The sequence below is a fragment of the Rhipicephalus sanguineus genome, chromosome 7 (genome assembly GCF_013339695.2).
Source record: "Rhipicephalus sanguineus isolate Rsan-2018 chromosome 7, BIME_Rsan_1.4, whole genome shotgun sequence".
NCBI lineage: Eukaryota > Metazoa > Arthropoda > Arachnida > Ixodida > Ixodidae > Rhipicephalus > Rhipicephalus sanguineus.
Genome location: NC_051182.1, coordinates 152,347,803 through 152,362,595, shown reverse-complemented (window position 1 = coordinate 152,362,595; position 14,793 = coordinate 152,347,803). Strand labels below are relative to the sequence as shown.

Below are 14,793 nucleotides of genomic sequence, written 5' to 3'. Positions count from 1 at the left end.
AGGAATGCGCTGTGATATGCTTTACCTGTTGTCATTTGTCGTACTATAGCTGCCGTACCTAATAGCCCACCCTTCTACTCTTTCGTATTGGCGTAAAAAAAAAAAAAAATTAAATAACCTCCGAGACCAACGTCACTAAGTAGTTTTTCGTTATTTTAATTCAGAAACTTCGTTTATGGAGCAAAGCACAAATGTTGCGATTTAGTGTTTTAAATTCTTTTCTGTTCAAAAGAGAAAGAATTGGTGGATTTGGCCAGATTTAGCGAAAAGAGGGTATTTTACCTGTTGGCTTTTGCATTGACTTCGTACGCGCCGAAACCAGGCAGTCAATCCAATCCGGGATCGATTTGAGGAGGTGTTCAGCAGCGAAGTCAGGTGCCTTTCGTTCGACCTTTCAAGGGTAAGCACTTGTGTTAATTTTACTGCACGCTTTAGGAAGTGGTAATTATCGATGATACCTTCATCGAACAGTAACCAATACGCTTTATTTTCTGACTAACACCCCCAGAAATTTCTGCACCGGTGGTTGCCGGGTTAGGCTTCGGCAAATCTGGGCCGACGGCGTTTTTGTAGTCACAGGGTCAGCTTTAAAGATTTCTTTAAACGATGTATGTGTACTTCGCTTAACTTCGGGTTCTTCAGCTTGTCTTGTGCTTTTAGTGTGCGTGGATTGCTCTGTGATTGAGCTTTGAGTTGCGTGCATTTGTTGCGAGCATTGCATCTCGTTTCTTTGCAGGACCCCTCCGAGAGCAGCAGCATGTCTTCTCAGAAAGTCGAGCTGCACACCGTTCCTTTTGACCCGAGGTTCCCGAACACCAACCAGACGAGGTTAGTGTGACTATAGTAAGCGCTGAACACTTGTTTATGCTATTTTTTTATACTTTGGCCCGGGGCAGATAACGGGTTCTGCTTAACTACCTGGGACGGCGTGATCGCGTGAAAGTACACCGCCTGAAACTGGCTTATCGGCGAATCCTAAACTGTTATGCCTAGATCATCATGTAGTACTCGATTTCGTGCCTTCTCACGGCATTCTTGAAATTGAACAGAAGGCAACGTTACCTTTGATGCATCAAATGCGAACGACCAAGTTGTTTATTTCGTGGTATATTCGACCGGTCGATTCGGAGCACCGCGGTGACACCACGTAGTGAAGTGCAATGCCGGTGTCACACGGGGCATTCGCGATTGGGGTCAAATTTTTCGATCATGATTGGCGCAAGCTGCGTAAGAAAGCCAATCACGGCCGAGCAATTCTATGGCGATTGAAAAGTACAGCACGCAATCACGGTCAAGGTGTTTGATTGTGACCGAAAGTGCACCTTGTGACACTGGTGCAAGGCAGTGGCTGGCATAAAGATGCAACAGTTGTGCATTACAGCGTGTTATGCTCGTCTTTCAGTTTTCAAAACTTTCGCACTTTTCGTAAAACAGCCAGCATGCCCCAAAAGCAAATTGAGGTATTCAGTTAGGGTAATGGCGATAACATTTGCGAGATTCGTGAGAGAGAAACGGTCAGATGCGAACACCACAGTTTTCGTATATCATGCTGTAAGGCATTGCTCGATTATTCGCGATGTTAATATTGTCCAAATAATTGGAAAAACTTGGCAAAGCTTGCACTAAGCCACGCAAGGCTTGAAACAGCGAAACTGGACGATTCTGAAGACTAATCTGGTTGATTCTAGGTTGTTTCTAGGTCGTAGATAGGTGATGCAGGTTGCTTCTAGGTCGTTGCTAGGCTTTACCTAGGTGATGCTAGGTTGCCTCTACGTCGATTCTTAGCGCAGAGAGGTTCGAGTTAAACCACAGGCAGTCAGACACGATACGTATGTGGAAACTCCAGAAAGAGAAACTGGCACTGAAACCAAGTGCTCGCATCTCTCGTATATCTACGGGCACGTCGTCATTGGCGTAGGCCTTCCATCGCTTCGAGGTCTTCTCGCAGCCACCGTTGCCTTTCCTGTTACGTAGTATTCTCTCGTATGTACTCGGGGTCTTCGGCTCGCCGCCGTTGCTTTGCAGCCATTTGTTGTTGGTATAACTGGTGCCTTCATTTTCAGTGGACCAGTGGTGAGTAGTGGCATTTACGCAACGTCTGTGGCACGTACCCGTTTATTATGGTGATAGTTTTTTGGTTCGTCGGACAAGGAACGATTTGCTAAACAGCTTCGTTATTAAAAAAAAAAACAACTCTAGGACAGTTCATCTGTCGAATGACCATGCTAGACCTGTTCGTGATTCAGCTGTGGAGGTGTGCACTAGATTAGCAAGCCTAATCGCGGGCTTGCTCAGTCTTACAAATTTGCTGAAGCTAACGAAGTGATCTGATAAAAAAAAAAAAAAATTGCCAGGCCTGTGTGGTACATGCAGCGCAGTCACAGCAAAAGCTGGAGGAGTGGCCTTTCTAGAACCCGTTGTAAATTCTATTGGGGTGACTGCTGCCAGCACAGTTGTAAGGAACCCACTCCACAATAAATATTCATAATTTTGCAAGGTAGGGAAGCATCTCCTATGCCATTATTCGTCTTTTTGCGGAGAAGTGAGGTACCCGCTACACATCTGTAAGGCATTATTTGCACTTTGTTGATGCTGTGGCTGATGACGATGAATTATGGCCGAACTCCTTTGTAATGGGTTGGAAGCATTAAACAACCCACCCAATATGCAATTTGCATTGTGTGACGCCTGTTTGTTATTTTGCTCTTCTACCTCGCTGTATTACATATGTTAACGTGATTCCTTGCCCGACATGACACCTGTGTAGGGTTTTTTTGCAAAGGAGTTTCAAGCACCAGCATGGCTCTGTGGTAGAATACTCGACTGCCACGTAGAGGGCCTGGGTTCAAATCCCGCTCAATCTTGGATAGCTTTTTCTTCTTGTGCACGATAGTACTTACGGCAGTCTTGGGCAGTAACTAGTTACTAGTAACGCGTTACCGTTAACTAGTTACTTTTTTCAGTAACTTGTAACTCTAACTAGTTACTTTTAAGTTAGAGGAACTTGTAACTGTAACACTGTTACTTTTTTCGCAGTAACTGTAACGGAAAATACCGTTACAGTTACTTCTGTCTTTATGAAAAATTATCCAACAGCAACAGTTTTTCGAACTTTCTTCTTTACCATATATCCTCTCCACCCCTCAACTTTCCAGAATAGGGCTCCCCTCGCTGTTTAGGAGAGGAGGTGACTAAGCGTATTATCTTCCCTGCAGAAGACCGAGGTTGGAGGTCTGTCATTAACGCAACATGTAAATCAATCGTGGTTCAACTGAACAGCCTGCTAAGTTCGCGTCCGTTTTTTTTTTAGCATATATATCTTTTTCGTCACTTGAGCATCTAGCTCTGTTCTTGGTGTACAGGTGGAGGAGCATTAGGATGCCATATTTATAGTCTCCCTCGTCTGAGGCTCCGAGCTAATTGTGTTTGACAGGTGGCTAGAAAACAGCAGAACGCGAAACGGCTAAGGCCACAAATTCCGTGAACTAGCGAAGCGATATTTTAAAACTTCTTTGTAACTGGTTGTAAAATGTTTACTCCGACTTGATGCAACAATTATTAACAAAATGACAGACGTTTCACCCCCAATGCCGGTGGCATCCTAAAAAAGAAAAAAAATGAGCCGAGGTCAACCAGTCCACTAGTCACACATGTCCTTGTAAATGTCCAGTGGGGGGCCGCGGCCGTTTTTGCAAGCCGCGGCGAATGAACCACGATTCCAGGAGTTGCTTTTCCCCCACCTTCGTTCACAAACCGGCGTCGTCGCATTGTTTAGGTCAAAGCTATGACCTGTCATCCAGCAGTGCTCAACAAGCTCGGTTTTAGAACGCGTTGCATGGGTTGCTTTAGCGACATTCCGCTTGAGTTCTTTAGGCCTCGTTGATCATTTCCTGCCCGTTTCGCCGATCCCCGCATCGCACTTTTAGATACCGCCATGATCATCCGCAGGTGTGCAGTCTTAGGATTTCGTGAACACGTGTTGACATGTTCCAAGGTATAATAACGGGACTTAAAAACGGTTTGTATGCCCAGCGGACCGGAAGCTCTCCGAACAGAGTCTGACACACCTTAAACATATGGAGCCGACACAATGGACGTCGTAACCACTCGTGATGCACTCCCCGCTGCTCTTCGCATGCGCTTCTGGGTATAGTTAATAAACGTCTTAGGATATACTGCCGTCGTTCCAGTACATCAACCACGTTTTCCACTTCAAGTAAGAGGCGTTCAAAGTGATTGCTGGTGTTGGGCCCCCTTTTATGTTTCCTTCGTCTAGGGTTTTACGACGTGCAACCCTTATTAAATAAATTCTATAATTTGATTTGTGATCTATTATTTTATACAGTGACCATAGAATGGTAAGATCTAGAATTCAACTAGACGTGAGGAAGGAACGGCAGAAACTGATACGCAAGAAGCCGATTAATGAACTAGCTCTGCGAGGGAAAGTACAGGAATTCAGAGTTTCACTTCAGAATAGGTACGAGGCTTTAACCGAGGAAACCGACCTTAGCGTTGACGCAATGAATGATAATCTGACTAGTATCATTAAGGAGTGTGCAGTGGAAGTCGGGGGTACAGTCGTTAGACAGGACACTGGTAAGCTATCCCAAGAGACGAAAAACCTCATTAAGAAACGTCAAGCTATGAAAGCCTCAAATGCAACAGACAAAATAGAGCTGGCGGAGCTTTCGAAGTTGATCAATAGACGTAAAGTAGCCGACATAAGAAAGTATAATATGGAGAGAATTGAGCATGCTCTAAAGAACGGAAGAAGCCTCAAAGCTACGAAGACAAAACTGTGCATAGGCAAAAATCAGATGTATGCGTTAAGGGACAAGGATGGCAAGGTCACAACCAATATGGATAGAATAGTTGAGAGAGCGGAAGAGTTCTACAGAGATCTGTACAGCAGCCGAGACAGTCAGGATGATAACTTAAGAAGCAGTAATATCCCAGAGGAATCTGACATCCCACCAGTATTAACAGGAGAAGTAAAGAAAGCCCTAAAGGGAATGCAAAGAGGCAAAGCCGCTGGTGAGGATCAGGTGACATCAGACCTGTTGAAAGACGGTGGAGAGATTATGTTAGAGAAACTGGCCACCCTGTATACGAAGTGTCTCTCGACAGGGAGGATACCAGAATCTTGGAAGAATGCCAACATCATATTGATCCATAAGAAAGGGGACGTCAAGGACCTGAAAAATTACAGGCCCATCAGCTTACTGTCCGTTGTCTACAAGCTATTCACAAAAGTAATTGCTAACAGAATTAATACGACATTAGAGTTTAATCAGCCAAGGGACCAGGCAGGATTTCGTACAGGCTTCTCAACAATAGACCATATTCATACTATCAATCAGGTGATAGAGAAATGCGCGGAATACAACCAACCCCTATACATAGCCTTCATAGATTACGAGAAGGCATTTGATTCGGTGGAGACATCAGCAGTCATGCAAGCACTGCGGAATCAGGGCATCGACGAAGCCTATATAAACATAATGGAAGAAATCTACAGCGCATCCACAGCCACTATAGTCCTTCATAAAGAAAGCGACAGAATCCCAATAAAGAAGGGCGTACGACAGGGAGACACGATCTCTCCAATGCTATTCACCGCGTGTTTACAGGAGGTTTTCAGGGCCCTAGATTGGGAAGAATTAGGGATAAGAGTTAATGGAGAGTATCTCAGTAACCTGCGCTTCGCTGATGACATTGCATTGATGAGTAACGCGGGAGACGAATTACAGCTCATGATTACTGAACTGGATACGGAAAGTAGAAGAGTAGGTCTGAAAATTAATATGCATAAAACTAAAGTAATGTGGAACAATCTTGGCAGAGAACATCGCTTCGCGATAGGTGGCGAGACGCTGGAAGTTGTAAAGGAGTACGTCTACTTAGGACAGGTAGTAACCGCGGAGCCGAACCATGAGAGTGAAATAACTAGAAGAATAAGGATGGGATGGGGCTCATTCGGCAAGCATTATCAAATCATGAATGGTAGTCTACCACTATCTCTCAAGAGGAAGGTATATAACAGCTGCATCTTACCGGTACTTACCTACGGAGCAGAAACCTGGAGACTTACAAAGAGGGTTCAACTTAAATTGAGGACGACGCAGCGAGCGATGGAAAGGAAAATGATAGGTGTAACCTTAAGAGACAGGAAGAGAGCAGAGTGGGTCAGGGAACAAACGGGGGTTAAGGATATCATAGTTGAAATTAAGAAGAAGAAATGGATATGGGCCGGCCACGTAGCACGTCGGCAGGATAACCGGTGGTCATTAAGGGTAACTGACTGGATTCCAAGAGAGGGCAAACGCGTGAGGGGAAGACAGAAAATTAGGTGGGTAGATGAGATTAAGAAGTTTGCAGGTATAACGTGGCAACAGAAAGCACAGGACCGGGTTGATTGGCGGAACATGGGAGAGGCCTTTGCCCTGCAGTGGGCGTAGACAGGCTGATGATGATGATGATGATGATGATTTTATACAGTAACGGAAAAGTAATGACGTTACTTTTGCACAGTAACTGTAACTGTAACAAGTTACTTTCGGAAACTCTGTAACTGTAACAGAGTTACTTTTTTGGCTTAGGTAACTGTAACTGTAACACTGTTACTTTTTACTGGTAACGTGCCCATGACTGACTTACGGACACCGGCGATGGAGGCGGCGGACAACTGCACCACCAAAATTGGTTGTTGTTTTGATCTCGTAGTAGCCTTCGCCGTAAAATGGCAGTGCCTTGTTAAGATTACTCCTTTAACTCTTTCCAAGTTCAAGAACTACGAGAGCTTGATTGATAATTTACTCGAAGTACGACTACTGTTCTCACCGCTACCGGTGCACAGCTTGTATCTCTGTATTTTGAGTTTTCATTTTGCAGGCACAAGTTCGCCTTAATAAAGAGTGCCATATTTCGCAGTCTTGCTGAAGCCTTCTTCACCGCCACAATTACGCGCCAATATCTTAACATGGTCAACTCATTCAAAGATGCAGCGCTGTTGTTGCATTCACACCGCGACCTTTGTTTTCAGCATGCTTTCGCTTATTAGCTGTTGAGTTGCAATTTGTGCTTGCAATTTGGTTATTTTCATGAAAAAAAGAAAACTTTCCCGGGATTTTCAAAGCTGCGTCATTCTGAGTCTCTTCTGTGTCTCCGTTGTGCGTGCAGGAACTGCTGGCAAAACTACGTCGACTTCCACCGCTGCGAAAAGGTGAAGGGCGAGGGCTACGAGCCATGCAAGTACTTCCAGCGGATCTACAAGGCCCTCTGCCCCAACGCCTGGGTAAGGAGGCACCTCTCTGTTTCATCTCCGGTCTCACTCATGCTAGACTCGGGTACAGCTCATCCTGGCAGTGGAGCGAAGGCTGTAGAGGCAGGGCTTCCGTACATTCGTGTTACTCCATTAGTCGTTGAAAAGGAATTGATCACGGCTCAATTTCTTTGTTATGTACAGTACGGTCCACTGTTAAAGGGAACTCCCTGATGAGCATATTTCATATTGGTGGCCCCGTGACTTCAAGTGGATGTGGAAACATTGTTCGTGCACGGTACTAGTCTGTGAAAAGGAGTCAGAACTGTCAACCAGCAGTAGTCTTACGTAAATCTAAGCCACTATGCTTTTGCAAGAGAGTGAAATCCGCAGATGCCCTTCACGCAAGTGTTCCCTTTAAGAGTGGACCTGTCTGTACAGCATAATGAAACCAGCAGACAGTGATGCCAAAGAAAGTATAGGGGCATTACTTGTATTACTTTAACTGCGACATAGTAGTTATGATATAAAAGAATTTAAAATGGATGAAAAGACAACTTTCTGCTGGTAGGGACTGAACATAGTTCCTTTGGCTAACGTGTCCGATGCTCTACTAATTGTACTACAGCCGCGGTTGTCCTCCCGTCCACTTTATCGGGTATCCTCTGTGCATGTAAACCTCGGAGTGTTAGCCAGCGCCAATCGTAGCCACGATGGCAAGTGTGGAACACTCTTTTTTACCAGCTGGTGTCACCACTGGCGCAAGTAGTACGGCAACTTGCAGCTGATTTCAGCACCAGTGTTGGTTTTGCTTGCTCCCAGCATTAACGCATTTTAAAAAACATAATACATGAAAAATTTGAATGGGAGAGAGGCATTTCGATTGTTCAGTGTGCATTTCAGGGTCGCATTTCGAATATATTTTTCTTGGAGATCGGAACGGCGAGTTTGCAACCGCACACGTACCAATGCATGCTGGGGACGCCATGCTTACTTTGGAAAACAGATGCGCAGAAAACTTGGTGCTGTCTAAGAAATGAAGAGGAAAAGATGACATTCTTGTAAAGCGAACAATAATTTTATCTACGACTTCCCATTGCTGTTTTAATCTCACAATAAATAAAGCAGTACACTCAAACCTCGTTATAACGAACACGGATATAACGAATTATCGGTTATAACGAAGTAAATGAAGAATAGTCTTGTAATAGCTACAGTGTTAAAAATAAACGTTTATAACGAATTTTCGGATATAACGAAGTTATTTTCGTGGCAGATGCGACTTTGTTATAATGAGGTTTGAGTGTATTTATTTGAGCAAGGGAAATGAGAAAATTATCAATAAACTAGGTACTATTGCTTGGTGTGCTAGCAGGCATTCATTTTTGTTCTGTAGCTTCCACAGCACTTCAAAGAAAAGTTGTTCTTAAGTATAGTGACTCACAAAGCTTGCTCAACCGAGTTATTCATTTATCTAACTTCCTTCAGGGCCACTTCGTGTCACAGAGGGTAGTCGGTGTTAAAGGAGTACTGACACAAAATTTTGAAGACTAGATAATTGTGGGATAGATTTGCATGGACACGCACACATCATCTACAAAATATCAACGGGTAATATAGCTTAGAACATATTGAAAATCAATTTTAGAGTGCATTTCGCGCAACTGTGCGCGAAACGCCATACCTCATGACATCAACACCAACATGCTTTTAAAAAAAACCACCACCAGCCTCCTGCATCACGAGTTTGGGGCTGCCATGATCCCTGCCAGTGTTGTCTCCTAGCAGACCTTTTCAACGGAAAGTGGGGGCACCTCCTTTGTGGACTTGCACGGGAGTACAAAGGCTGATGGCACAGCCTCGGCAGTGTCTTCTTGGGGGGTCACGCTCATTTAGCACAGCCCAAAGGGGATTATGGCAGCAACCAGGGAACCTTCGTTGAAAAAAGTTGTCAACGTGGTGCTCATGTGCACGCGATTTTGTGTTCTCACGTAGCCAGCTATGTTTACACGAAAACCACTCTGGGTCCCACCTCACTCGGTGCTCTCTGAAACTGAAACTGCAACTGGGCGCTATAAAACAGTCTCCCAATAATTAACCGTCGTGCGCTCGAGCAAACGAGCTTTCCAATCGTGATAAGTGGGTCGCTAGCTACATATTGCAACAGAAAAAACAATATCTAAAATTTTTGTTTCTTTTAATGTGAAACATTCTTTGGAGACATTTTGGTTAGCATTTTTGTCGCCTTTCCCACAGGGATGCCCGGAGCTCCATAGGGCATATGTGGGAAGCATGTGGCGGTATACAGTTAACAAAACAAACCCTTATCTAGCCAAGTGCGTTGGGACTCGAACTCTCAACCTTGTGAGCATGCCGGGAACCGAATTCTCGGCTTGTGAAGTATAGAGGGGACTCGAGCGCTGAACATTTAGCATAAACTCAGAGCCCTCAAAGTTTAAACTCATTTTGCCTTGTAATAAGCATACAATAAAGTGGGGATGCCCAATACTATACAGACCATAATTTTAAGCATGTGTTAACGGTGCACCTAAACATTACGTACAGCAATCTGAGTGACTCATTCGTACAATATCAATATTGCTCCACCAAGCAGTGCAACGTACTGGTTTTTGTGGATTTCAAATCCAATTACTAAGTTCAGATCCTAGTCATATCATGAGAAAAATGTTCTGTCACTATAATTCACGGTCTTTCACTTTTCACTGGGATCTAATCACATATTCTGGCCAGTTGTCAGTCCCTTTAAAGTATGACGTGCAGTGGTGAAGATCTTGTTTATTCAGTGGTACCGCAGAGAACACAGTAGTACTTGCTATTGTTAGTAGCAGCAACACGAACAGGAGTTTAAACGAGGGTCTTAAAATAGCAAAAAATCGTAAAAATTGTCAACTTTCGGAAATCGCTATTTCAGGTACTTGTAGTCCAAATTATGCTCTGGAAAAATACTATGTTATGGCAAAATGGTCTTTCTTTTTCTTACATGCTCAAAAGATTAAATTTAAAATGTTTTTAAATCTTGAAACGCGATTTTCTCAGCTTTGCTATTTTTGCGAAGTGAATCTGCCTTATGAAAGTTTAGAGGAGGTTTCTATGAACATATTTAAACAAACTTGGTATCATTTTTTCCAGCAGCACCTGAACTAAAGGCTAAAGCTTTTCTTTTTTTCTGAACATTGATGCAGTTGTAATTATTTGATAAGTGCCAGCTAATTACTGGAAGCTAACTTTTACCTTCCAAGTTTGAAAATTATTTCTGATGAAAGAAACAGCTGTTTTGACATCTAATTTGCTTTAGCCTGTGAGGTGGACCTTTTAGAAGAACCACGTAGTCCTGAAAAGTAACTTTTTGTATTCTAAGTTACCATAACGACCCGTAAGGAATTACCTAACTACAATGAGGAAATTTGTCATAACTTCCTTTCTAAACGAAATATCTGAAATATGTTTGCAGATTTGAAATCTCCATTCAATCATACACATGCATGCCAGTTTTCATTAAGATAGGATAATAAATAAAAAACATTTTTTCGAGACCCTCATCCCCCCTTAGTTCTCCTTCTCTGATGTAGAAGGTGGACGCGAGTTGGAAGATCTTCATGCTCCGTGGCGGTATACCTACATTATGATGGTTATCGATGCAATGGGATGTGTGCTCTGAACGAAGCAGCAGTTGGCCATGTAGAGAAAACATCTAAAACAAATTTTGGAACATCAACTTTTCTGTGAGTTGCTGAAGAGGAAAGTTAGGGCACATTTTGCACATCAGTTCTGCAGGATCCTGTAAGGTGGCGGCAGGGTCATAAAACAGAAAATTGCTATCCACACGTCAGTGGCACACAGGTCCAAGAAGATCCATACGGACTTCTCAGAAAGGAAAGCTTCAGGGTTAACAAAAAATTTGTCCCTGTCTAGTACAAGGACAAAGGGCAAACCCAGGGCTGACGCCTTTTCAGGATGTTCACTCTACCATTCGCGCTAACCACCACACTAGCAGTTGTCACCGCTTGGGCAAATCAGTGGTGATTAGCCATGCGAGTGAGTGCAGAACACGGCATCTCGCGACATCGTCGTCAACTTTGCTTGTATGTAAACAAACAACCACCAATGTCGCGAGTCTCAGACTCTGGACTTGTGACGTAGTCTTCATTGTCTCATGGCCAACAATGCTGAGGACACTGAAAAGCTTGCGGAAGCATAGCAGATGACCTATCAGTGCAGTGCCGACGTGCATGCGTCACTGTTTTCGGTGGTCACGTAGCTGGCTGTGTTTGCAATCAAGCCTCCCTGGGGGCCCGCCTTTCTCGTTGCTTGTGAAACAGACTGCGACTGTGCGCTACAAAAACAGCTGCGAATACATTGCCGTTACACGCTGGAGCAAACAAAGTTTCCAGGCCTAATAAATGGGCCACTAGCTACTTATTGCAATAGAATCAACAAGATCCAAAAATTTTGTCGCGGTACTACCTTCAGGGGACACTACAGAGAAAAACTATTTGTCTCGTATTAATAAATTACTCTTTCACGACACCAAAAACGCCATGCTTGCTGCGAGAAAACACTTGGTAAGTGAGAAAACTCGCAAGAGAAAAATGCAGGTGGTGAAGCCACCTTGAAATTCTTGCACCAGTCGCCATGATGTCGTAGATTTTGACGGCGTGTACTAGGGCCCGCGTAGTTTCTAATTAGTAAAATTCAGTACATTCTCTTCTGAAGGAGCCATAGACTTAACATACCAAGTTTTAGGAAATTTCGTTGAGCCAATGTGGGCCAAAACACGGGAAAAAAAAACACTTGGGAATCCGTGACGTCGCCATCGGAAATTTTGGCGGTGAATTTGAAAGTAAAATGCTTGACACCGATTATCCCATCTATTGAGAAACCTGTGCTGGTGAAATTAATGACACTGGAGCTTTCGGAGTATAATTTATCAGTGTAAAGTTATCTGTTGTTTCTCTTTAGTGTCCCTTTAAAGAATGTAAACGGTAGTCCTTTGTCTGTTGCGCCTGAAATGGGTTCCTTTCTTATCTCTCATTGCAGATCGAGAAGTGGGACGAGCAGATAGCGAACGACTGCTTCGCCGGCAAGATCTGAAGAGGTGCTTTGGAACATCAGCATCGTTGTGATGATGTAGAGTTGCTAAGTTTCAATAACACAGTTCAGCTGGACCATCTGTGTACGTGTGCCTTCACTTTGCCTTTTCGGAAAGCTCAGGTTTACACATCAGTAATACTTTTTTTTTATTTGTCACCACTGTGTTGGAAACTGGCAGCAAGGCTTTCTTTGGCCAGATGCAGAAGTGCAGCCTATGAGTCACCAGTCATAGTTTAACTGAGACGTTATGGCTAAACGTCGTGGTACTTAAGCTGCAACTTGTCATGAAATCTGAAGGACGTGACTGAGAATGTGTTGCGAGTCAGTGGCAGGGCATGTTATTATAGTACTTCTAATCAGTGTAACCCCTCTAAAGCGTTTTTTTACCATCATCATCATTATCAGCCTGTCTTAGTCCACTGCAGAATGAAGGCCTCTCTCAATGATGTCCAGTTTATAGCCTTTCCTGCGCAAGCTGATTCCATTTAATCCCTGCGAACTTCTTAGATTCGTCACTCCATCTAACTCTCTGCCTTCCCGGATTGCATTTCCCATTCCTTGGCAACCATTCTGTTGCCCTTACTGTCCACCGGTTGTCTGTTCTACGAATTACGTGGCCAGCCCAGGTCAATTTATTTCGCTTGATGCCATCTAGGATAACTGCTACCTCTGTTTGTTCCCTGACCCATTCTGCTGTCCTCCGATCTCATAAGGTTATCATTTTCCATTTTTCAGAGGACCGCAAAAAAATCTGGAGTAGCTGAGAAACGTGTAATGCTAATGCACTGTTAAAATTGGGGGGAAAAAAGCTGCTAAATAAAAAATCAGACACGTGGCACGCAGCTCTACCTCAGAAGAATTTATTCGTCAGTTTATGGCTTAAACAAGTCCTTACCTTGATGGAGGCCTGGCGTTTCTTTTGTGCCTCTGCTATAACTGGACCTTTGGATGGCCTCGTGGAAGTCCAATACTCATCGACGTACCTCCTCGGCACATCTAGCGCAGTGACATTTCACGATATCAGGCAGGAAAGTTGTGAAAGAATCACATGTGAAAGGGGATTCTAATGCACAGGCGTCTGTGATTGATTGCTGGAACCAGACATGACAAGCGTTACACGTGGGAAAACTCGCAAGTAAGGATGGGGTTTCACTGGATTTATAATACTTCACAGGTCTGTTGGAGGCGTTGGAGGACATTGAGCAAGGGGGATTGCATTCACCGTAGACGTGCGCATGAAGGGGGAATCAGTGGGGGCGCCCCTCCCCCCTAGTCATCTAAAAGGGGGCGTACTTTTACTTCGTTGGACCTTTCACGTCATTTTTTAATAGCGCAGGGTTATGGCTAGGCATGTTTTTTGTACTATAACAGCGACCAAGGACCACTGATTTTTCAGTCGAAGGGCTATTGACTTCCCACTTGCACCCTGAAAATGCGGGGACCAATGGCAGGCCTTTGTCAAAAGCTTGTCATCGCTTCCTTTTCATTTTTGCATCCATTGCAGAGCTTGTTTTCTTTCGGAGTCAATTAACGGGGGGGGGGGGGGCTCTGCAGTGAAACTTGCCCCCCCCCTCCCCCCAACGAAGAACCCTGCGGCACGCCTCTGACTGTCATGGAGAAATACATGGAAGGGCCAAAAAGATATGGGCAAGCAAAACGGGAGAAACTTTATGGTTTGCCAAAAATTGATCTCAGTGGTTAAAAATGCAGCTGTCATGTGCTAATTGAACCAATCTTAGTTTTGTTTTTTCCATAATGTAGTGACAAGTTAGTCAGACCTGCTGTTAGTACGTTTACTTGGGCGAGAAATTTCGTTGTCATAAGGCCTTGGTCGTGTACTAAGTTTATTGTGACGTTAATGGCAAATTTACCTAGTGTGCTGGGGGGCAAATGAAAATGCATTATTTCTTGTGTAAAGGGGCCCTCTGACACCGTGCCAAGTAGTCACCGAATGGCCTTGCTAGTTACTTCGTCACGTATCGTTGCCGCAAAGAAACAACCCCCGAAAAAAATTCCTGGGTACGGCCCTGCCTAATACATGTACTGATGGGCTAGTTGGTGAGCCTTGATATTTGATGATAGATGATTTGTACGATTTTCTGGGAAAAAAGAGTAATTGATCGAACTTAATAATGGTAACATAAAAGTTTAGATCGAAACCGTCTTGCTTCAATTCAAAATATTTCAACAGCGCAGCAAAGGTCCCTGTGACGATGTCCCAATGATTGAAAAAAAGGGAGTCTAAGGGCTCGTTTTTCTTTGTTTCACATGACTTTAATGAAAACCAACTTACAATGAAGCCAAGGAAAATATAACGTATCGCCCCGTCCACTTTATCGGGTATATCATTGCATATAAACCTGTCTAATCCTAATTCTTGCAGTCCTCGCTTTGATAATTTTGTTCGAACGCGACGA

The 14,793-nt window shown here is 43.9% G+C and overlaps 1 protein-coding gene across 1 annotated transcript; it reads left to right on the top strand.

The window, feature by feature from the left end:
* The first annotated feature begins 256 nt into the window (after positions 1-256).
* On the top strand, positions 257-12,451 carry LOC119400265 (cytochrome c oxidase subunit 6B1). The gene is made up of 4 exons (XM_037667279.2): positions 257-400; positions 737-828; positions 7,183-7,297; positions 12,323-12,451. The coding sequence occupies exons 2-4, from the start codon at positions 758-760 to the stop codon at positions 12,374-12,376; spliced, it is 240 nt and encodes a 79-aa protein (XP_037523207.1). The 5' UTR covers positions 257-400; positions 737-757; the 3' UTR covers positions 12,377-12,451.
* Positions 12,452-14,793: the final 2,342 nt, after the last annotated feature.